This window comes from Salmo salar, chromosome ssa02 (genome assembly GCF_905237065.1).
Source record: "Salmo salar chromosome ssa02, Ssal_v3.1, whole genome shotgun sequence".
Classification (NCBI taxonomy): Eukaryota; Metazoa; Chordata; class Actinopteri; order Salmoniformes; family Salmonidae; genus Salmo; species Salmo salar.
The window spans coordinates 56986356-57010825 of record NC_059443.1 but is presented as its reverse complement, the minus strand read 5'-3'; the positions used below and the strand labels follow the sequence as shown (position 1 = coordinate 57010825).

At 43.4% G+C, this 24470-nt stretch overlaps 2 protein-coding genes across 3 annotated transcripts; both read right to left on the bottom strand.

Annotated features, from left to right (window-relative positions):
- Positions 1-1852: 1852 nt before the first annotated feature.
- On the bottom strand, positions 1853-7413 carry LOC106587520 (zinc finger and BTB domain-containing protein 45). Of its 2 annotated transcripts, none has more exons than XM_014175993.2 (6): positions 7086-7413; positions 5037-6421; positions 3980-4114; positions 3589-3738; positions 3217-3481; positions 1853-3053 (listed from the first exon to the last, which is right to left on the bottom strand). In XM_014175993.2, exons 2-6 carry the CDS (start codon positions 6099-6101, stop codon positions 2647-2649), a joined length of 2022 nt encoding a protein of 673 aa, XP_014031468.1. In that variant the 5' UTR covers positions 6102-6421; positions 7086-7413; the 3' UTR covers positions 1853-2646. The 2 variants fall into 2 exon arrangements, with proteins under 2 accessions (XP_014031468.1, XP_014031463.1); XM_014175988.2 differs by having other exon boundaries at positions 5037-6418.
- Positions 7414-8166: 753 nt separating this feature from the next.
- LOC106587516 (hexokinase-1) lies at positions 8167-23152 on the bottom strand. Its single transcript, XM_014175978.2, has 18 exons — positions 22746-23152; positions 20946-21108; positions 18592-18740; positions 17530-17649; positions 17097-17192; positions 16914-17013; positions 16468-16651; positions 15920-16075; positions 15513-15746; positions 14972-15276; positions 14342-14490; positions 13960-14079; positions 13293-13388; positions 11030-11129; positions 10588-10771; positions 10123-10278; positions 9562-9795; positions 8167-9241 (listed from the first exon to the last, which is right to left on the bottom strand). The coding sequence occupies exons 1-18, from the start codon at positions 22806-22808 to the stop codon at positions 9091-9093; spliced, it is 2760 nt and encodes a 919-aa protein (XP_014031453.1). The 5' UTR covers positions 22809-23152; the 3' UTR covers positions 8167-9090.
- Between the last annotated feature and the right edge of the window lie 1318 nt (positions 23153-24470).

Sequence of the window (24470 nt, the reverse complement as noted above, 5' to 3'; positions counted from 1 at the left end):
TATTAAATGAAGCCGTTGGAAAAAAATGTTATAGTTCTCAGCAACAAACCTTCCCATTCATTGGCAAGTGCCCCAAAAGTACATATACAGTTGGAAGTCGGAAGTTTACATACACTTAGGTTGGTTGGAGTCATTAAAACTCATTTTTCAACCACTCCACAAATTTCTTGTTAACAAACTACAGTTTTGGAAAGTCGGTTAGGACATCTACCTTGTGCATGACACAAGTAATTTTTCAAACAGTTGTTTATAGACAGATTATTTCACTTATAATTCACTGTATCACAATTCCAATGGGTCAGAAGTTTACATACACTAAGTTGACTGTGCCTTTAAACAGCTTGGAAAATTCCAGAAAATTATGTAATGGCTTTAGAAGCTTCTGATAGGCTAATTGACATAATTTGAGTCAATTGGAGGTGTACCTGTGGATGTATTTCAAGCCCTACCTTCAAACTCAGTGCCTCTTTGCTTGACACATGTGAAAATCAAAAGAAATTAGCCAAGAACTCAGAAAAACAATTGTAGACCTCCACAAGTCTGGTTCATCCTTGGGAGCAATTTCCAAATGCCTGAAGGTACCACGTTCATCTGTACAAACAATAGTACGCAAGTATAAACACCATGGGATCATGCAGCCGCCATAACGCTCAGGAAGGAGACGCGTTCTGTCTCCTGGAGGTGAATGTAATTTGGTGCGAAAAGTGCAAATCAATCCCAGAACAACAGCAAAAGACCTTGTGAAGATGTTGGAGGAAACAGGTACAAAAGTATCTATATCCACAGTAAAACGAGTCCTATATCGACATAACCTGAAAGGCCGCTCAGCAAGGCAGAAGCCACCGCTCCAAAACCGCCATAAAAAAGCCAGACTACAGTTTGCAACTGCACATGGGGACAAAGACCATACTTTTTGGAGAAATGTCCTCTGGTCTGATGAAACAAAAATAGAACTGTTTGGCCATAATGACCATCGTTATGTTTAGAGGAAAAAGGTGGAGTCTTGCAAGCCAAATAACACCCTCCCAATCGTGAAGCACGGGGGTGGCATTATCATGTTGGGGGTGCTTCGCTGCAGGAGGGTCTGGTGCACTTCACAAAATAGATGACATCATGAAGAAGGAAAATGATGTGGATATATTAAAGCAACATCTCAAGACATCAGTCAGGAAGTTAAAGCTTGGTCGCAAATGGGTCTTCCAAATGGACAATGACCCCAAGCATACTTCCAAAGTTGTGGCAAAATGGCTTAAGGACAACAAAGTCAAGGTATTGGAGTGGCCATCACAAAGCCCTGACCTCAATCCTATAGAAATTTGTGGGCAGAACTGAAAAAGCGTGTGCGAGCAAGGAGGCCTACAAACCTGACTCAGTTACACCAGCTCTGTCAAGAGGAATGAGCCAAAATTCACCCAACTTATTGTGGGAAGCTTGTGGAAGGCTAACTGAGACGTTTGACCCAAGTTAAATAATTTAAAGGCAATGCTACCAAATACTAATTGAGTGTATGTAAACTTCTGACCCACTGGGAATGTGATGGAAGAAATAAAAGCTGAAATAAATCATTATCATTCTCTCTACTATTATTCTGACATTTCACATTCTTAAAATAAAGTGGTGATCCTAACTGACCTAAAATGGAATTTTTACAAGGATTAAATGTCAGGAATTGTGAAAAACTGAGTTTAAATGTATTTGGCTAAGGTGTATGTAAACTTCTGACTTCAACTGTAATAACCCCACATACACATGGATTAAAAAGCCTGATAAAAGTACCGATTTTCTCATTTATCCCAAAAAGTGTCACATAGTTGAAAGATCCTTATTAAAATTAATTGCCTTATTGTTTTCGTCATCAATAAATCACAAATGAGCGACAAATAAACTCATATCGACAATGTAAAGGAATATTATGTAAAAAAAAGTAATTGTACGGTTTTAAAAGGAAGAGATTTCAGGTAGCTTTAGTTCCCACTGTTTTGCTGTTTGATGTAGCTATTAAACATGTGTAGCATAATGCCTGTCTTTGGACCGCCGAGGTATTCTTTGAGGTGTGTACAACATGCTGAAACGTTTGTCACATTTCAAAATAAAAGTTGTGTCCTTAATTCATTTCCTGTCTCTTCCTGTTTCGAGGTATATGATCCTGGGTCGCCCAGTGCCTCCTGCATGTAATATCGTTCCTATGTCGTCTTGATGTATGATGGTAACTCTCATAGATTCATTTGCTCTCTTCTTCATCGGTTCATCACCCTGCACTCTTTTTCTAGTCGTAGCTTGTTCTCCTTTTTTGCTTTCTCTCCCTCCCCCTTTTCTGTCTCTGTTTCTCAGCCCTCCTACATTTCCTCCCCTCAATCTCCTGCAATTAGTCTCCAACAGCTTTCTGCCTCTCTCTCCCTTTTCTTCCCCAATCCCAAACCAGTGATCTCCCCTTTTTTTCCATTATTGGCAACTCCCTCTTGCATATCGGCAAGGGCTTCATAGGTGTGAGAAATATGGCACAAACCTCATCCAGCCTCCAATAGGTCTAGATGGAGTATCCACCATGTTGCTCATACCTAGCAATCCTCTCAGATCAGAAAATGGCTCCAGGATAGGGGTGACGGATCAGTTTGGGATTGGGCCCTCCTCCCCCTCTCTCTCCTTCTAGGAGGGCGGCCCGTGGCTGGGCATGTTGGCCATGGTGCCGCCCATCCCAGCTGAGCCGCACATGCCCGAGGGCCCTGCCAGGGCTGGAGGGCTGTGTTTAGGGGTCTGCTGGAGGCCCTGTCCCTGCCCTTGGCCCTGGGTGGCCCCATGGTGGGTGTGTTGCAGGGCGTGGCGCTCCAGCAGGGTGCGGTGGGTGAATGCCCGGTGGCACACGGTGCACTGGAAGGTGCGCTCGGCCCGGTGCGTGCGCATGTGCACGTTGAGTGAGCTCTTCTGTGTGAAGCGCTTGCCGCACACAGAGCACTGGAAGGCGCGCACGCCCGTGTGCACCACCATGTGCTTGAGGAGGTAGTCGCGCAGGGAGAAGGAGCGCCAGCAGATGCTGCACTGATGAGGCTTTTGACCTGAGGCACACACAACAGAAAATAGGATCTGTTAGTATGACATGGGTATCAGAGTAGGACTATCTGTTATGTGGAGTTTTAACATGTGTATACAACAATCATGAACAGTAAATGTTTTAAAGGAAGTGATAGTAACTAGTATATATAGAAAGTGGTGGCCTACCGGAGTGTATGAACATGTGCTTGCTGTAGTTCTTCCTGGAACGTAACGATTTCCCACAGTGAGTGCAGTCGAAGGACGTCTCAGATCCCTGGGAGGAAGGGGAGGGGCCTGGCGTGCCACAGGTTGACAGAACAGGGGTCATTGGTGCCGGGGGCGGAGCTTGTTGGCTGTGCTCCGTTCCTGCCATGCTGTCAATAACCATCGGTCCGCCCACAAAGAATGAGGCTGATGGCTGTGATTGGCTGACTGGGTACTGAAAAAGTAGCTGAAAGGGAAACAGGAATTGAAATAATGGCCACCAACGACTTTCATGATTAAAGTTTACAAATTGTTGCAATGACTATTTTAAAACTGTTTACATTTGTAACTGACCTGATTGTTGATGGACTGTGAAGAGGTAGGGGGAGACAGTGGCTTGTTTCCTCTTCCTCTGGGGTTGAAGGACATGGTCTGAGCCGGCTCGTTCTGGGGCCAGAAAGCCTCGGGGGAGAAAACTCCAGCCTCATCATAGAATACACCCTCCTGTAAGACAGAGAGACAAAATTCACTTATGAGTATTACCTAACTTAATTGACCCTAATACATAACCATGAAAAGTCTCTAAAACTGTGATAATGATGAAAGAATGAGTATAGACACTTTTATCCAAAGCAATGTACAGATTCAGAACATGCAGCCCATATGGGGTTAAACCCACAGCCCTGGTGTTTTTTGCCAGCACCATGCTCCAACAAGTTACTGTCTAGGACAAGACAAGACTCACCTGGCCGAAGGTTGCCATGGATTCCTGTGTGCCCTCCTGCCCTTCAACTCGTCTTCCCTCCTCCAAGCCGAAGACCCCTCCATCCGGCTCCTGCACTCCTTCATCCTTCACCACCACTTCCTCTCCTACAAGAACCTAAGAGAAGGTAAAGAAAAACATATAGTCAATTAGAGTATCGAGTCTAAAATTGGTGCTTCAAACTGTGGTGTATGGTCAGGAATGTGAAGACAGTAAAAAGAGAATTATAAACCGGTTGTTCGAGCCCTGAATGCTGATTGGCTGAAAGCCGTGGTATATCAGACCATATACCATGGGTATGACAAAAAAATACTTGTTTACTGTTCTAATTATGTTGGAAACCAGTTCATAATAGCAATAAGGCACCTTGGGGTTTTGTAGTATATGGCCAATATACCACAGCTAAGGGATGTATCCATGCACTACGGGTTACGTCGTGCATAAGAACAGCCCTTAGCTGTGGACTATTGGCCATATACCACACCCCCTTATTACTTAGATAGCAATTTCTCAATGTACAAATGAAGAAAAAAAGGTACTATTTAGAACCTAAAAGGGTTTGAAGAACCCTTTTTGATTCCAGGTGGAACCCTTTTGGGTTACATGTTCCACATTGAACCCAAAAGGGTTCTACCTGGAACCAAAAAGGGCTCTCCTATGTGGACAGCCAAAGAACCCTTTTGGAACCATTTTTTCTGAGAGCATACAGAATTGGCTTAGGTATAATGTAACAACAACTGAAAAGAGGTGCTAGCTGGCACTACATCCAAGACTTAACATGTTTAATGACCCATAGAAGGGGTGTTCACTGTTTAATCAGTCCATGGAACATTATCTAGGAGGATAGCCTAATATAAGACTTCTGGACAGCAACTTCCTTTCAATTATGTTTATTGCTGACACGTTCAGATCTATAGCTTAATTCCAGCAATGACACAATGAGGGTATTTGCCGTCTAGAAGTCCTGCTTTATTCACTTTAGGATGGATGTCTGGCTGCATATCTGCCTGCCTTACAACTGTAACCATGGGGATCTTACCTGAAGCCTGAGTGGCTGCCTCTGCTTGCGGCTGTGTCCTCCTGCCCCTCTGTCCCTGTCCAAGTCTCTCCCTCTGTGATGTCCATCCATCTCCTCCGCCTCGCAGTATCTGTCCATCCCCACAAGCTCCTCCGAGAGGTCAGCCGCATTGCTGCGGATACTGTCCCGGCCAATGCTGTCCACGCTGCTGACACCAGAGCTGCAGCCGACTGAGAGATTCCCTGAGCTTCCGGCATTGGCGCCGTTAGCGGTTGCCGCTAGCAGGTCTCTCAGCTTGTACCTCACATCCTGTGTGCAACTTGAGTTCTTCATGAGGACTCCGCCGGCCCCTGAGCTCAGCCCGTCAGCCCCACACAGGGCCCCGGGGCTGCCCATGTCAGCTAGAGCCATCAGCCCCACTGGGTTAGCCTGCTCCAGGGCGCCTCCTGGGCCACTCTCGCTAACATTAACGCTCAAGTTAGATCCGCCCAGGCCTGTGACCATGTTGCTCGCTCCGCAGTCCCCTAAGGTGAAGTTCGAGAAGCTCTGGTAACCCCCACCACCGCTGACTCCGCCACCACCACCAATACAACCACCACCGCTGTCCCTACCTTTACCCCCTCCCCGCTCCTCCTGCTTGGGCAGGACTCCAACTGTCATCCCCCCTCCACCTCCACTTGCTGCGGCTGCTGCCGCAGCAGCCACCTTCCTCTGGGAGATGATCTGGGTGCACTCGTCGATGACCGTCTTAATCTGCAGGATGCTGGCAGCGGTGAGGATGCAGAGGGCCTGCGACTGCACCACCACTAGCGAGCCGCTGTACATAAAATCCACCAGCTGCTTCACCGTCTCAGCAGGGACCAGCGGCGGCACCGAGATCTCAGAGTGGCCCAGCAGCAGCTTGTCCTGGAAGAAGGGGCTGCCAGCGGCCAGCACGCAGGCGTGGGCACGCAGCGAGGCGTCATGTATGCGCACCGTCACGTCGCAGAAGAGGCCTTCACGCCGCTGCGTCCGTAAAGCCTCCAGAACAGACTGGCTGGAGTTGTGCAGGTGGATGTAGTGCACCGTCTCCGTGCCCGCAGCCATGGCCTGAGGATGAGGGACGGAGTGGGTGGGGAGGTGGTGCCGGGAGAGTGTCTGTCGGCTCTGAATCAGCTTGAAGGGGAGGGAAGGCAGGGAGGGAAGTGGGTACGGAGCATGGGCCACTGCGGGCCGGGTGCCTCCCCTTAAACACTCATCGGGCTGCTTAGAGGTAATAAAGTTGTATCCACTGTGTCTGCAGGTACAATACTATGTGTGAGGTTAACTGAGTGATGCACCTGCTTTGGTTAGTGGGTTTCCTTGGAAGTCTTGCAGGGCTCCCCTAATAATGCAGTCTGTCACATCAAGCTCTCAGTGCAACCCTGCTGGAAGAAAATATAAAATTGTGTTCAACAGAGTATTGTATGTGCTGTAACATAATATAACTGATCTAGCTAAATCCTTAACAATATTTAGTTTTTATCTCACAGGTACAAAATTACATTTAATAGGAAATAATTAGCAGGTGGCTGTGGCCTGAACTAAATGACCACAGGTAACCTGCCTGATTGACCATGACAAGTGATTTATAAGGGCGGGAATAAATGGGCGCGTGGGACAGACAACAGCCCATGCTTGCTAATAATTTTTGGGAAGAATTATCTGCATAGCTAACTAAAGCCCTTTTTGTGTCGTTGAGTGACAGTGGAAAGAGCGGTATGTGTGAATTGCAATAATGTCGATGATATAAATGTAATGCATCATGATATTATATTTCGTAAGACATAGCTATGTCAATAGGCCTATTTCAGACCAAAATATCTATGCAACCAGACAGGCAAATAACTGTCAAATTGTCACAGTAAATGCTACCATATGCTAGCTAGCTATCAAGCTAATGTTATGCATGTTGACGTTCTTCTTTACGAATTCAGTCTCGTGAACACACAAACATCTTCGGTGTGCATTCGCATGAACAACTACGAGCATGTGGTTTGTAGAAATTTATTGACATTACAATAAATTATAATAACCAAAGCTGACACCTACCAGGGTCCAATTAGCATGGCTAACTTGACTAGCTGGCCACTGGTTGAAAATGGCAAGCTAGCTACAAACTAACGTAACCGTTAGCTAGCTAGCTTCCTGGCTAGCAGTCTTCTTGCATTGGTCTTCGACCTATTTGATATTCGTCTATCGACAACTATTCTACCTTATTTACATATCTACAGTGTGTAGCGATAATAATAAGCGTATATTAATATGCATGCCTTTCTGTAAACAAATATCTTTCAGCTAGAATTAGCGCGTATTCCTCCAATATTTCTGCTGCAAGCACAGTGCCAGTGACTGCACAGACTTTGTGCAGAATCACACACAGATCTGTATGCATATGGATGGTTAGCTACATGTAGCGCATAATTGTAACGCATTAGCTCAGCGATTCTCAACTGGTTGGTCGTGACGGAGGTTTTGATTGGTTCGCGAGTGTCTGAGTAAAAAATAAATATTATTATTTGATTATTTGTAAATTAAAAATGCTCCAGTCTGAACTTAAACTACTAAAACCAGGTAGAACGTGTGTAGAAATGATAATGAACCTATATGTTTTAATAATTTAACATCTGAACTATTTTTCAATCTCAGTATTTTCAATGTAGTTATTAGCAGCGCTATGTAGTTGATTTAGAGGTCTCAAATCAGTGAGCTTAACATTCTTCATCAAGAATATGGGAAACATGGAATGATTGACAATGGAAATGTGGAACTGTAGTTCCCAGGTGATAATTGGTACATTTACTATCAATATAGCATTACATTTTGGTGATGCTAATATTGGATGGCAACTGAGACAACCTTGTTCAATTTGTGTCCCGAGGCAAAACCATTCGAGAACCACTGCTTTACCTAAACTAAGTTTAATATGGAATTTTAAATACCATGTTTAACTTGAATTAATTCAGCTTTTTCTTCGGTGATAGCCAACAAGGAAGAACCCTTGAATTCTGTCTATTTAGATTTAAAATAGTCCATCTATCATTGGAGTTGTCTTTTGTCATGTCTTGAAGGTTGTTGTAGAATCAGCTCCTCCTGGACAGTGAAATTCTAAGAAAGAGACATCTCCACAGTATTTACTGCACAACAAAATATAATTTAATGAATTCACGTGTCACAGTTTGAAACACAAATCTATTTTGATATATAAAATAAAAGGATCCAGTACCCTCCATTTGTCTCAGAATAAGGCATGCATTCTCCATACAGCTTTGGACATGTAAAGCTACAGGTCTTGTTACAGTAGCACTCACAGAGACATTCAGTCACAAGTACACACAGAAGCGCTCGGAGTAGCCACTCTTATCTTGGGGCCCAATTAACATTTATTCTTTGTGCACACAATGCGTAGGTATAGGTGGGATTGAACACAAAACACAACACCTAAAGTATAGTAGTAATTCACATTTATGTAGCAACAAGGTAGAACACTTTAACTGGGGGGGGGGGGGGTAGTGTATGTACTGTAGGTGGCTTTTTTTTATGACTTTTTACAGCCGTGACTCTTGCTTTCCACCCTATAAGCACAGAGGCCTTTTTGGAAAAGATATCTAAAGAGTGTAATCACTATAAAGGAGTTGTTAGTTTCATTCATTGGATCAAATGTTCACTGGTTCAATTGAGAGTTCCACCAAAATACTACTACTCTTGTAACTCGCATATCCAGTAGAAAGTACAGAAAACTTTTTGGTTTGGTGCAAAATCCAACTTTTGTTATGCAATACACACATTTTGCACTATATTTATCAGATACTTAAGACAACAAGCTATTGAGGAAAATGTACAAACATTATAAATAAATAAAGGTTAAATATTCTAGTATTTTTAATTCCCTATGCATGCGGACATGTCTCCGGCTGTGAGAGTGGCCAGGTGGGGCAGAGGTGGAGTCACGGCTTCCGGGTCGGGGCTATGGGGAGATGGAGAGAAGGGCTGTGCGGTGGGTGGAAGAAAAGTTGGAGTAGCAGGGCGTTGTCAAGGTGACGAGAGGGGCTGCTCATTACGCTTGCAGCGCCTCTTGCGCTCTCTGGCGACAGCCCACGGCTGTGATGAGGGCTGCACCCTTGCCGCTCCCATCCTCCGACAACAGGAAGTTAACATTACACTTGGGGGCGAGCTCCTTCACTGTCTGGTGGAAGATCCGGGAAAAGCTGGAGAGACAGGGAGACAGGCACACATAGTCAGACGAGTATAAGGATAATTGTCTCTCATAGGACATATCACTGAATTGATGATGCGGATTCATTACAGTTGTACTCAGTTATATTTCTATAATATCTAAGTAGACAAGATGTAGCAGATGTGAAATGTCCTTATCCTCTGACACTAATATCACACGTCATTATGGACATGCTTTTAATTTCCACCAGTTAACATTTAAAGGAAGCTTTGGATTTAGTTTGCTATGAGCTAACACTGGCTCTCCTTTTTTCCATCTCCTTCCCTCTCTCTCTATCCCTCCATCACTCACTGTGGGTGCAGTTTGTAGAGTGTTCCGTCCACCCCCACAGTGACGTCCAGGTGGTCCAACGCTCTGTTCTCGCGAATCTTGTCCACCACGCCGGCCATTCCGGCTCCGCAGATCTGAGCCGCACGGCGGGACACGGTGCTGCATACCTCCTTGACGATGATACTGTCGTCACATGTGCTGTCCAGACCCAGCTGCTGTAGGATGGCCCTGACCTGCAGCAAGGCCAGGCGATCGCTGGGGAAAGAAAGGGTTAAAGGTCAATCAAGAGCCATTGGGTCACTGGATACTGAATAGTTACTTGTGCATACAGGTAGGCCTAATATTGGTTATAGTCTCATAAAGGTGTCTGTATCATGTTCTTATGTGTTTGTAGCAATGTAGATGCCATTGTTGTGAACAATTTGTAATTGTATTAAGTTTTGGTTCTCAACAGCGTAGATAATCTCTGTACATCCAAAATTACAACAGGATAGTTATGCACACCCCCAGGCACATATCCTTAGTTAATAGGGTCGAATTTAAGTACAGCGAAATATTTTTTTGTTTAATCACGTTCCCTACCTCTCTATCTGGGACAGGAACTTGGTCTCAAAGATGCCTCTGGTCTTCAGCGTCTCAGAGATCTTTCCACGGAACAGGAAGCCACGCTTGGTCAGGTCAATCAGGATGTTCCTCACAATTTCTCCCAGGTACATGCCGCTACACATCTTCTCATACCTGAGACATGAAGTAAAACATACCCAAAATTTGAGGCATATAACTTAGTTATTTACTTAGGCCCATCTTTCCTCAGGGAGCTTAGTACAGTAGGCCATCAATGACTCTTAGTCTAACATACCAACAATCAATACCAAGCACCATTTTATTATGGATAACATTAAAGTATTTTAGAGTCAATAAAGGATTCTGGTTCAAATAAAGTACAGATGCACACTCAGGCCATTAACAAAACAACAACCAAAAAACGAATTTCAACCTATCCTGTGCTCAGAGAGCCATTTACTAGTTTGACTTTTCATTTGTCACCTCTGTTTGCCCTCGTTGAGTGAGTTCTCGTCCACGGCGCGGTCGTACTCCGTCCTGATATCGTCCAGGCACCCGTTGTCCCCGAAGGCACCCCACTCCATGTTGACGCACATGCGTCCCTCGTTCCCCTCCACCGTCTCTATGTTCCTCATCTCCTCCATGTAACACGCGTTACTGCCTGTCCCTGTTAGAATGCACGTGACATCCCAGGTCTTAGGTCTATAATGCATGTGACATCCCAGGTCTATAAATCTGTACAGTATTATATGTAATGCGGATATACTACTTATTACAATGTACATTACAGTAAATGATATACAATTTGGTATAAAAGTTTTAGCCATTAGCTTTGTATCCAATTTCATCAACTTATTTTGCAATTGATAGAAAAAAACAATTTTGTACTGCAAGTGTTTATTAAATTAAGTAGTGGCCTGTATACCTGCAATAAGTCCAACCTCACAGGTGGGCTCTTCATATGCACACGTCATCATTGTTCCAACAGTGTCGTTCACCACAGCTACCACATCCAGGTCAAACTCCTACACATACACGCAACACACAAACAACATTATGAGTTGAACAGTACATTTGAGTGAGTTGAACTATACATTTTCTGCTTCACCCAATGCTTTAAATAGTAACCTCATTCGTCACCTTAATTTACTGTCACAACCAGAAAACAAACCTCCATTTAGAGTCATGCATCATGTCATAAATCAAAAAACAAGAACACACAAACTGTAAATTGATTGAGTACATTTCAAATATTATTTTCAGTGTGAGTGTTGGTGTGTACAAATTGTTGTTTTTCAATGAATGAACCACTTTTCTCCCCTGGAAATGTTAGTGAATGGCTGGTTCAACTGAAAGATGATATCAGACATGGCAACCTTTCAAATAGCACTCTAAGAACAATGCAACCCACTGACCCTCCACACACTCATTATTATGCAGAAGCTCAGACAGGAGACAGGCATACACACACATACACACACACACACGCAATTAACAAAGAGATATCATCCATTCCCATTTGTAAAGATCCAGATTTTTTTTTTTGCTGCTAGAAATATAAACTCGCAATTAGGGTCAGAAAAATAGTCACAACAAACACTCAAGTTAATTTGCCTTATACTTTGCCTGTAAAGATTTACAGTCATTTTTGCATTCTTGTTTATTACAATTTTCTCATGTTAATAACATGCTATTTAAACAATTTCCATAGCTCTGCATTGCGGTAGTCTCAGAAATCCAACCCTAGGCAACACAGTGACTAGGGAGTGGTTTCAGTAATGGACTCTTATGTTATAGATGAACTAGGTCACTACCTACAGTACGTCGATAAAAAAAATGCAATTATCTTGGCTCTCCCACAAATCATGTCGCGATTCAAAACCAAAGTTTGCAGGAAATACCTTTGCAGTGGTTTTAGTTAAGGTAGTTGATGCAAAATAGCCACTTGCGAAATGTACTCCTTAAAAATAACCAAAGTGATCTCCATCTTGCTAGCCAATATTTTGTATTTTATTCAAGCCGATAAAGTAGTGACATAGGTAGCGACGTACTTCCTCTATTCCAAAATGGTCCATCATTGAAACCAGGCTCTAGTCAGTCACTGTGTTGCCTAGGGACAGGTTTTCGAGACTGGCATTGCGGCTCCGTTTTACCTGTTTAGTTTTTTTCCTGAATGAATTTACTCATTGACATTCAACTAATACTTACTCCATCCTCCATCTAAAAGGGTGAAATTGATAAAAAAGATACTGAGAAACATGTTGGTGTGTGATTTGGGCTGAGAACCCCTCAGAACAACAAGTCCAGAATGACTGAAGCACATTGAGTATAACTGAATTATTGCAGCACTGCTGAAAGTTGCCAATGGAGACATAGCATATGCTACTAGAACATGCCCCTAATGATAACTTAGCATGATATGCTATTGTTTTAAAAATAGATTGTGGTCTGGCATTTTGCATTGTTTAATAAATGTATACATTATTACCTGGGATGGTATCAGTATTTCCAACCGCATAGAGTGATTTATTGTTGATAAATGGTGTTATGAATGAGATCAACCATTACATGGGCTGTTAATGTTGATGGTGACTGAGACAGTGGAGTGGCAGTTCAGTTATGGTGCATGAGTGTAATGAGAGTTCCACACAGTATTGCCAATTTAGCAATTTTGTTGCTAGATTTAGAGTTTTCAGACCCCTCCAGTGACTTTTATTTGGGTAAAAGGGCTTAGCAACAAATTCAACTACTTTTCAGGCTGCCTTTGGGGAGGTTTGCCACCAAGGGTTTCTATGGTTTTGATAGAATTTAGCGACTTTTCTCACTCAAACTTTTCTACCGCAAACAATGGGTGAAGCTGCCTGTGCAACAAAAGTCACTGCAATGGTGCACACGCAGGCAGAGAAGCACAAGGGGAGGGGGTGTGCGGTGGGAGAGGTGGCGAAAACGCTATGTCGGGGACTGCAGCTGTGCAGGGCAAATTGGTGCTGTGACTTGTCACGGCAACGGCAAAACGTCATCCAGCGACTTCTAGCGACAAATCATTGAGCCAGTAGTGATTCTCACTGAAAAATTGTTGGCAACTGGTTCCACACCAGTTATTTGATTCTACTCTATGGCGTTATATTGTGGGGAGGTGTGACATACTATCACAGTGGTGTGACATAAGGCGTGGTGTCCAACCTCACCTCTTTCCTCTTGATGCCCTCCCGGAGAAGCTCCACCACGTCTTCACCCTCACAGTCTGTGCATTTGAAGCCTTTTGTCCAGTTCACAAGGATACCCTGAAAAACAGAAAAGGCACTTTTGGATTACCCTACGATCACCTAGAGCTAGATGATATGGCCAAAAATCCATATTGCGTTAATTTATGAAATGACACTAAATAGAACGATACGTTTATAACAATGCACACCACAGTTTTTTTATTACACTTTAAACAAAAACAAAAACGATTTATTGTTGTAGCCATCAATTGTCCCATTAACAATCACCCATATTAGCAAACTTATTTAATTTCAAACTTCATATTTCTCTAGTATAGGCTACTTATTGTAATTAACGATATCAGCGAAATGCCTTCGATAAGTGGTCGGTGTCAATCATTTTCGGTTTATCGTCCCAGCTCTACGATCACCTTAATACATTAACTTGATATTCGGTGCATCCACATATTTTATAGTTATAGCAGACACGACTGTCACTCTGAGAACGATCAATGAAATATACTGTGAAATGCGAATGTTGATCATAATTGTCAGTGAGAGTGATTCCATTTTTGGAGGATCTTGTGTGACAGGATATATTTTGTGTTCTCATCCAGGGTAGATGTTAGCCAGCAGATAAACTACTCACCGCATCCAGGCTCTTCTGGTGGCAGGGGAAGGAAAATGTGAAGCCCAGAGGCAGACGGGCGCTCTTCATGCCCATGTAGTCCAGGAAGTCAGAGATGCAGTACACAATGTGGTCAAAGAGCTGGAGGAAACGGTGGAAAAAACGGCTTTAATCATACGCTGACTGCATTCATTAAATTATGAATTTAATGATTAATTGGCTTGATGATGTGCTGACTGTATTTCAGTGCAGACAGAAATAAATTAGACTCAATTTATGGATGAAAAAATTACAGAAGTCCGTATCTGGACATTTGAAAACGGATGAATCATAGTTCATGAATTGAGACCGAATCGAATGGCTTTTGGCTAATGACATTTAGTCATTTCAGCCATTGCTGTACCTCCTCTCCCGTGCCCTGCATGACCTCGATGGGAATGGCGTAGATTTTGTTGTGCATCTCCACTGTACGCCTTTTCCCACTACGGATCTTAACCAGCAGCACCCGGAAGTTTGTCCCTCCCAGATCCAGAGCCAGGAAATCCCCATTTTCTGTAACATGAGGGCTGGCTTATTAGCTAATGATATTACAATACCATACAAACTACCACTATTTCCATAAGACATTCTCATGCTTCAAATGTGGATTCTCATAGTGAATTGCTTGAGGTCGGTGACCTTAATCTGTTTGTCTGTTCAGATTAGGCATGGATATTGGGTGATAGTTCAGTAAAAATGAAGGGATTCTAACATGCAAATGCCCAAGGATTATACAAAAGTACAAAAAGTAGACCAATTATGAAAACACTGAAGCTTTTAAACTTTTGTGGGGGGTCAGTCCCATTTTATTCCCTAACAGTTGAACAAGGAATTCCTCTATGGAGGTGTAATTGAGTTCCTGAATCGACTACAATTCAGATGGAACTGATTCCCGCCAACTCTGAATAGTGGTGAGAAGATATATTAATTCCTTCTTTAAATCCTTCCTGCTATCCATCCATTCATCCTTCCACAACCCCCTCCTGTTGGTCACCTGTTCCGTCAGGCGTGCTGCGCACGTAGGTGGGCAGCATCTTGACGGTGGCTGAGTCGTGAGTCTTTTTCCCCAGGCCATTCTCGATCTCCGTCCTCATCCTTTTCTTCACCTCCAGCAGCTGGGCTTTGCTCAGACGGAACTCGGCCAGTGTCTGGGCGATCTGGCGCGTCTGGTCGGCCAGACGGTACGCCACTGCCGTCACCATGGCAGCACCCTTGGCACTTCCGCTCTCGGACAGCAGGAAACGGACGTCAGAGTCGGGCACCAAACGCCGCACCGTCTTGTGGAGACGCCGGGCATATCTGCAGAGAGAGGAGAAGGGCGGATGGATGGAAGAGATTACAAGCTGTTTGGATTTCTGTATCGAAGCCTAGTACTCAGGGAAATGTCAGTCTTGATAAATTATTGCATCATCACTTGTGGTAGAGACCAGCATATTCTTTGACACCTGTGGCTATTTTGAAATTCCTTTCTGTTCTCTTATTGTGTTCTTGCACAGAGGAGGTCCTATCGACCTCCAGTAGGATTGAGTACTCACTGAGGGTGCATCTTGTACATCGACCCATCAATGCCCACAGTGGTGCGCAGGCGGGCGACTCCCTTGTTGTCCTTCAGCCGAGTAAGGATACCTCCCAGTGTAGCTGCGATGAGGTTCGCAGAGCGGAAGGACACGATGGTGCACACGTGTTGCACAGCAACACAGTCCTCTTGAGAAGGCTCCACCCCAAGCCTCGTTAGAATCTCTTTGCATTTGGTCAGGCCTTCCTTGCTCCTGTCATGGGGAGAGAGAGGTCAATGGCAAGCATTTATGTAGTGCTTGAGCTCTACAACTCACTTAGCCTCAAATAACTTTTCATTGTATGTAATGGAGGTTATATAGTCCACAAAAACAATGGAGTTGTGTATATTTTACTTGGAAGAAACTGTCCATGGTTGACCTCTTACTTCTCAATGGCTGAAACATGCTTAGTTTCGATCTTCCCTTTTGTCAGAAGCTCTGGGGTTATCCGACCCTCGAACAGCAGTCCCTCCTTGGCCATCTTGACCAGGATGAGGCGGACCAGCTCTCCCATGAACATCCCGCTGGCCATCTTCTCAAACCTTCCCAGACAAAGACACAACAGAGACACTGTCAGTTGATATTTAGGGCTTGTAAACAAATACACAGCTTTACTTTCTCTGAGGATTTATTGTTATGTAACATGACTCTTCCTGGAGATTTTGTAAATACCTGCTTGGGTTAAACAATATCTACAATGTTTTCTTTTTTATCTTGGCAGTGAGGGTGGCAAGCCCCTGGCCTGGAGTCCTATATATTTACCACTTGTAGTGATTTTATGACACTTTTGAGGCTGCAAAAAGTGCCTGATTCAATGGAAGTTTAACTGACAAATTGCACTGGAATTAGCTTTAGGTTATAACTCCGTTATAGCAACAACACATATTCCACATAGCAGTCCTGAGTACAATGCAGGCCCTGCATCTTGACTTACAGCTGTTTCCCAGGGTTGAGGGAGCCTCGGTCGATCTCCCGGTCAAACTCTGTACGGAGGTCCTCCAGGGACCCGTCGTCCCCAAACGCCCCCCACTCTGTGTTGATGCACATCCTGCCCTCGTCTCCCTCCACCAGGTCAATGTGCCGCAGCTCCTCCATATAGCAGGCATTAGTACCAGTACCTGAAAGTATACCCAGCCTAGTAAATAACCTGTCTGGAGCACTACGGCAAGCCACAGGAGAATACTGTGCCGCAAAATCGACATCTGCTTAATTTTCATTAGAGCTGTGCCTCTCTGTGTAGAATTTAGAATTAACATGAGTCTACAAAGCCATGGCCATTCTTTGCCATTGGCAAGCTGAACAGTTCTTTTACCACCTTTTATCAATAACCCTTTTTGTGCATATGTGAACATAATTGTATTGAATGCTGTGTATCCTCACCTATGATGATGCCAACTTCACATCGTTGATCGTCAAACCCACAGGTCATCATCGTTCCGGTTGTGTCATTGACCACTGCCATGATGTCAGCTTCATAGTCCTGACAAATACAATATGTTTTCTAAATCTCTTCTAGTGGCACACGTGGTAATTCAATTATGGTTAAGAAATAAGAAAGCTCACCCCTCGTTTCTTGATGGCCTTGTTCAGAAGCTTCACGACATCCATGCCTTCTACACCACTCACTTTGAACTTCTTTGTCCAAGTCACTAAGACGGCCTGTAATAGACAGCACTTTCTTTAATACATCTGTCCTATGACCACCTAGTGCTAGTCTTAGGTAGTCTTAGCTAGTCTTAGTTAATGTTGGCTAGTGCTGGCTAGTGCTGGCTAGTGCTGGCTTTGTGGACATAATTTTTTTATTAGGATTTTGTCCCCCCAGGCAGGTACCACCCCCACAGTTATATACTCTACAACAGAACTTATCAAACTCAAACCCTAAAAGTTGTCTTATGCTTAAATATAATACATTTTATAATGCCATTTATTATGGTTTCTCAACATCTCAAATAAAGCATTAAACATTATAAAAGCATACATTATTGGAACCTCTTACCTCGTCCAGTTTAGTTTGTGCACATGGGAAGGAGAATGTGAATCCTACAGGGAGTTTTTTATCCTTGATCTTTTGCTTCTCCATGAAGTCACCAAGGCATTCTGCGACATGGTCAAAGAGCTACAGACATAAAAATAACTTGCCTTGAGGAGTGAGACAGAAGCACGTAGTTATACAATTACACATAATAACAGTAGCAGCAAGGCAACCATATTGGCTTATCAAACACCTAATTAACAATTAAACTGGTTTGAATTGGTGAATTATCCCCATATTATTACTTACCCTCTTGCTCTTTTGCACCCCAGTATCTCTACTTGCACATCATCATCTGCACATCTATCACTCCAGTATTAATGCTAAATTGTAATTATTTTCGCCTCTAGGGCATATTTATTGCCTTACCTCCCTACTCTTCTACATTTGCACACACTGTACATCGTTTTTTCTATTTTTCTTTCTTTTGTGTTATTGACTGTATGTTTGTTTATGTGTAACTCTGTGTTGTTGTTTTTGTCGCACTGCTTTGCTTTATCTTGGCCAGGTCGCAGTTGTAAATGAGAACTTGTTCTCAACTGGCCTTCCTGGTTAAATAAAGGTGAAATAATAAATAAATAAATAAAATCATGATGGTGGCCAGCAGTTCTTCAAGTCAGTCCTCTACTACGACCACTCTGTAGGCCTATCGGTTACAGCATGGAATGTTTTTTTGTTTCAACCAATCACAATTGATCTCTCTCATTACAGAATTGTTGTGGGTATCACGTTACAGTTGCCAACTGCCCTCTCGGGGAGTTTCAACAGTCAACAGAGGTCAACAGTGTAGTGATGGGGGTCTTGATGTCACATCCACTTCATAGGACAAACAGATCCATACAAAAATATTGAGTGACTGCTTTTATACAGAGTGTTCGTTATTGTTTGACCCGGAGAACCTCTGATGTGAGTGAATGAGACTATAGGCGATGGTCTGGGAGTGTTTGGGGAGTTTTGAGGATTTTTAGTTGTGTTTTTGAGGGTGTTTTGGTTTGTTTTTTGGTGGTGTTTTGTGGTGTTGTTGACCTGCGTCCCACTCCCATGGATAATGTCCTCAGGGGTCTCGTAGACCAGGCTTTCCATCTGAACCGGCTGCTTCTTGTCTTGTGTCACCTTCACACGCAGGATACGGAAGTTGGAGCCACCCAGATCCAGAGCTAAGAAATCTCCCTTTTCTGTCAGATTGGAGAAAATAAAATAAAAATGCAGAAGAAAATACAACATGACCTATTTTCTAGTGTCTTTCAAGCAGCGTGTTACTAACTACATCATTAATTTTAGGTGAACTGAATTTATTGCCTGCCAGGTGCTATATATCAGGATTATATGTCATTATAGGAAAGGAGACAAAATCATACTCTGTCCTCAAAAGGTAAAGCAAGGCCTGTTTATATTGATTGTATAGATCAGGCACCAAGCTGATCTAATTACACTACATCTGTCTGGTGTTGACCACAAAGCATTATCACAATCTGTTCCCTTGACCTGTCTGGAATGAAATGTCACTGAGCTGTATTGGATGGAGGTGTGTCTGATGGTCTACAGACTAGAGGATGACTCCATTTGTAACTGCCATTAAAGCAAAGTAGAATTCTATCCTCAGGCTAACTAGGTAATGTTCTGTTATAACACTGTTATAGAGTGCTGCTGTTCCATCTAGATTGTAGTTTACAGTAAAGGGCCAGCAGTTAAAAGCGTTCTCCACTGTTGATATTCATTGTGCCTTACTCTGTAAAGAAACTGTCACAGAAAATATATTGCATGTGTTGCTATCTTGTTGATCATGGCATTGATGGCTTGTAATTGGCCTGTGTAACTAAGTAAATTGTTGATAATACTATTACACACATCTCACATACTTGATACATATCAGTTGTCAGCTGTCACCATAGCCTTAACTTTGAACTTTGACTGAATCCCCCTTCCCAGACCCTCTCATGTCCAGTGGCTGAAAACGATGGCTATTTATAACATGCGAGATGACAGGGAACTGCTCAAGGCAGACAGGCTTTATGATACGACCCCTCTGCAAGGCTAGCCTTGTTGGGCCTTGGCATTTACTGTCCATAGGACGCTCTGTTTACAAACAAAGACAGGCCACCCTGGTCTATGCATAGGTTGGATGTTTGGAGTAAACCTCTTGACAATGTCCTCTACTCTCAGCAGTGGCCTCTACAATCAGCAGTGGGCTCTACTATCAGTGGCCTCTACTATCAGCAAGTTCAAAATAGCTTTCTGACATTTTATTATCAGGCAACATTTTACATATAGTATTTCCCCTCCCCTTCTCCAAAGTAATAACTGTATGCCTGTTGACATTTAACATTACATTTGTTAATGTAACCCAATACTCTAGTTATTAATTTACGAGGGCTGGGCATTTTAAATGATGTTGACAGGCAATCAGCAGTAAACAAACAAGGAAACAAACAGTGAACTCATCTCCTCTTTTTTCATGTCTTAAACTATACATCTTACCTGTAACTTTAAACTAAACTACAACATATACATTTTATATACTATAAACTGAAAAAAATAACCCCAACTATCCCCAGTAAACCCAACTACCCCAATGGTAGACCGCTGCATCATTTGCATGAGCTCAGTGTCTCTGTATCTAGCATTTGAATGATCAGCGTCAGCGAAATTAAATGTTATCATGCACTGCTATAGCACAGCTAATCATACTGACAGCCCATAGACACACTAGTGGCCACAGAGAGCACTGCTTTGCTCCTGGGCTCACAACAATGGCGCTAGATGGCCATATGACCTGCCAACTTCAAATACAGGGGCCACACAGTACACACAAAAAGCCTAATGTCACAGAATGGCACTGGCCATTTAAAACAACTCAGCACATTTTTGCAGGACAGATAAAGCTGGGAGTGTAGTGTGCTTTAAAGTGCTTACAGTATAAACACTATTTTCTATGTAGAGTTAAAGGTCCAATAGTGGTAATTTGGTGCTTTTACTGCATAGAAGTAGCCTGAAAGGACATGCCAGTAGATATGCAAGCTGCAGGTCCAAATGGGATCCATGCCATTATCCTATGGTTATGAATGTATAGTTTTTTTTGTTACGCAGAGAGGCAGCTGACATCATCAGTGTGGATTATTACCAATGTATATATTGCTGTACTTTATTAAAGAGATTAAACGGGATAAGCACTTTCCAATTTGTAACATATTAAATGAATTTGAATTCGTAACATATCACCCGAATTGCAGGAATTTTTAATTTTTAATGATGTAACATATCATACAAAATGGATGACTTTGTGCACAATTTTTGGCGACCCGTTTTGGCTCGTGAACCAACTGAGCCACACAGAACCACTATTGTATTGAAGTTTACTCTGTATGAACTTGACACTTTACCTGATCCATCAGGGATGGACCTGACAAAGGTGGGCAGCATCTTGACGGTCGCGGTGGTGTTGGTGTCGCGACCCAGCCCGTTCTCCAGCTCCCGCCGGAACCGACACTTGATGTCATGCAGCGTCTCGTCAGAGAAACGCATGGAGTAAAGGTACTTGTCGATCTATAGACCACCACAGGAAAGAATGGATACAATATGTTATGATGATATGTCATCATGATACAGTATATACAAGGATTTGGGTCATGATTTTTTACTGACCCTAACTATTATGTATCGTTATGATACTGTATATTACTCAACCAGTGATGGAGTGCAGGTACTTAGCAATATGAAGACAGACAAACATTACAAGTTGTCATATTTTTCCAGAGTGCAATGGAACACAATCCAGAGGGAACAATTGGCTAGGATCCACAGATTATTATATCATCTCTTGCAGTGGCATTAGTATTCATCAGTGGCTATGTGGCTCCAAAAAGAAGAGCTGAGCTGAACAATATTACTGCTGTAGAGCCGATAGCTGGAGAATGATTGTCCTGATATAAATAGCATTGTGCAGCCTTCACATAGAGACGAGTATGTGTTGGGCGCTAGTAATTTAGTAGTACTAGGCTACAAACATGATGTAATGCACGCTATCAGAGACCATCTGATTTCATCACAATGATAAATATTAGTACAATTTTGGAGCGTCAACATGTTTTTATCATTAAGATATATTAGAATTCATTATGAGAATGTTCAATTAAGTATAGTAGTAGTATAATATACTGTCATAATAATTGACGTCATATAACATTTTGCTGAATCAGCCCTCGTACTGGTCTTAATCAGGAATGTAATGGTTAACTGGGTTTATTCCCAGGGGCCTGAACATTTTCACTGCTGTGGTGAATCACACATTAGCTAGCTACAGTACTAGGGGCACGTGCACATGCTGCACTACACGTCACGTATGAAATCACAAATCCTATCCCACACTCGGTCAGAGAACGAGCCACTCTGTCTTTACTCAGTCTCTAGGGGATGTCACACAGGTCAAGTCAAAACCAATGGATTTATTAATGTATAATGTGTGTCCTGAGACAACTAGATGCTCTGATGCTTCTCTGACATCTACATGTCGTGCCTTGTTTCTGTTCTGATCTGAGGTCAACATTTGTCTATCACTAACGGGCAGGTTCCCTCCTATCCACGGGAATGAGCGAGGGAATTGATTTGGTTACAGGCCTAGTGTCAGGGGAGCAGGATGGTGAGGCAAGGTGTGGTTTGGCACTTTAACCGTTTCCATGACGATGGAGAGGGAGAGACGGAGAGGAGTCAGAGAGAAGAGAGGGAAGGAGAGAGGAAGTGCTCACGGCTTCCTTCCCAGCAGCCCCTAGCTCACAGACACCTGTCTGCTTCAGACGCCCCGGCAACCGATGCCCCGGAAACGCTCCTTAGCGATGAGAGGGGGGCTAGCATGCACTGCATCACGACCACCACCAGCTAGCCCACCCAGCTGGCACATCCTAATCTCAAGGACACACACTGCGTTTATTACAAACTGCACACTCCTGTTCCAATACTTACTCTAGACAAGACTAACCACTCATCAAAATTAAATCAGATGTCCATCATGGCATCCCTCCCAAAGCTCCGTCCTCGCCCAGCCTCATCAAACGCCCCCAGAGGCATATTGATATGCATGGAGCATCAACCATCAACCGGTGTCCGTGGCTGTCAGCAGCGTCTACTCTTACAAAACTGACCCATTCTAGAGGGAAGAGTACAGTAAAAGTGTTGTAGTCACTCACCTTCTTAACCTGGTCATCCTTCAGCTCAGTGAAGTAATATGCCAGAAGCTGTGCCGCTATCATCCTGCCTGCACGTATGCGAGGGCTGTCACCGACTGACGGACGGAGGTGAGAGAAAAGGGAGGAAAGAACAACCGATATCCAAGCTCTCGTTGGTCCTTCACTGATCCCTTCTTTATCCTAATGTGGAGGGAAAGCAGGCCTGAGCTGCCCTAGTCCCACTTGAAGAGAGTTGTGAGGTTAAAGTGCTAGTAAAACAGTGAAGGGGAAGAAGCTATGCCTGGGTTGCACACACACTGGCACACACACAGTGTCTTGTCTGTGTCTCAGTGCTGTGGTGCTAGCTTTCCTAGCTTCTCTCTGTTAGCTGCCTGGCTGTCGGTGAATGCAGTGCTGCACTGGAATGGTGGTCAGCTATGCCCTGCCCCCACCGTACACTTTGATTGGCTGAGCCGGGGCTGCTGGGGGAGGGGTATGGCAAGGGGAGGGTGGGCTGAGGACTTCACCTTCAGTTTAGCAAAGGAAGAGAGGAGCGGGGGATAGGAAGAGAGAGAGAGAGGTGGGAGGGAGATGGGGATTGCAAGAGAAATGGATAAGGGAGGAAGTGGAGGCAGTTGATACAGTATCCCACCCCTCTCCTCACAGCAGCAGAGAGAGAGATCGAAAGAGAGGGTTAGAGAAAAAGGAGCACGTGACAGACGTGACAGACATGCCGGCCGGGAGAGACGCCCGGCCTGCATGTCTCATGTTGCCACAGCATCCATGATGTCATTCCTCTCCTTATGCTGGGGCATCAGCTGGATGAGTGGAGGTGACTGAAGGGCATCCTGACAGATAGCATCACAAACCAGCAGCTAAAGCTCCAGGGAAATATATAGAAATATACTTTAGGTAAGGTCTCTGAGTTAAGTGTTTGTGTTTGTGACACCTATTTTACTTCCATTGCCCCATCAAAGTTTCATGTGGTCTGTGATCCTGTGACCTCTTTCCAAAGTGGAAACAGTGGACATCGCAAGTTATTTTTCAAACCTCTTGAAATTTAGGACAGGTTTGGATATTTGGTGGGGCCTTGATAAAACAAGTCAGAGATGATTCAGTGAAGAGTCCGGATGGAAAAATGTATCTAACGACTTGAGTGCTTAATGTACGTGGTCTTGAGCCTGAGGTAGAGAAGAAGTTTGAAATCATCTCACCACTCTCACCAACTGTAGTCTTGAGAAGAAGCGGGCAGATATCTGAGGAAAAGTTCTGTGTGTCACTGTTTTTTAATATTATGAATGCCATCCTAATGTTTTTTATTTGTTTTCCATTGAGAAAAAATTATATTTCAAACAACTACTCAATACTGATTTACCAAAATAGCTAATCTATTATGTGTGCCATTTCATCCAGAATGATATTTCTTTCTGTTTTGAAATGTCACTAAAATGTAAATTTCTCAAAATATTACAGCCGCTTATGACAGTCACCTTTCTTTTGTCTTTTGACCTTCAAGTTTTAACCACAAAACAAATGTCCTGTCAATGGTATAAAACACAAGGACTGAAACACCATATCAATTTCTGATGATCTGATGCAACAAAACTCAACATTACTATACCTGGTCTTGAAGGTGTTAAATATCCCCTTTCTCTCCTCCACTGCAGTCACCAGTACGTCAACCTCACGCTGTACGTAAACTGAACCATCTCGGCTGACTCAATGACGCGTGACGCTTCTGACGTC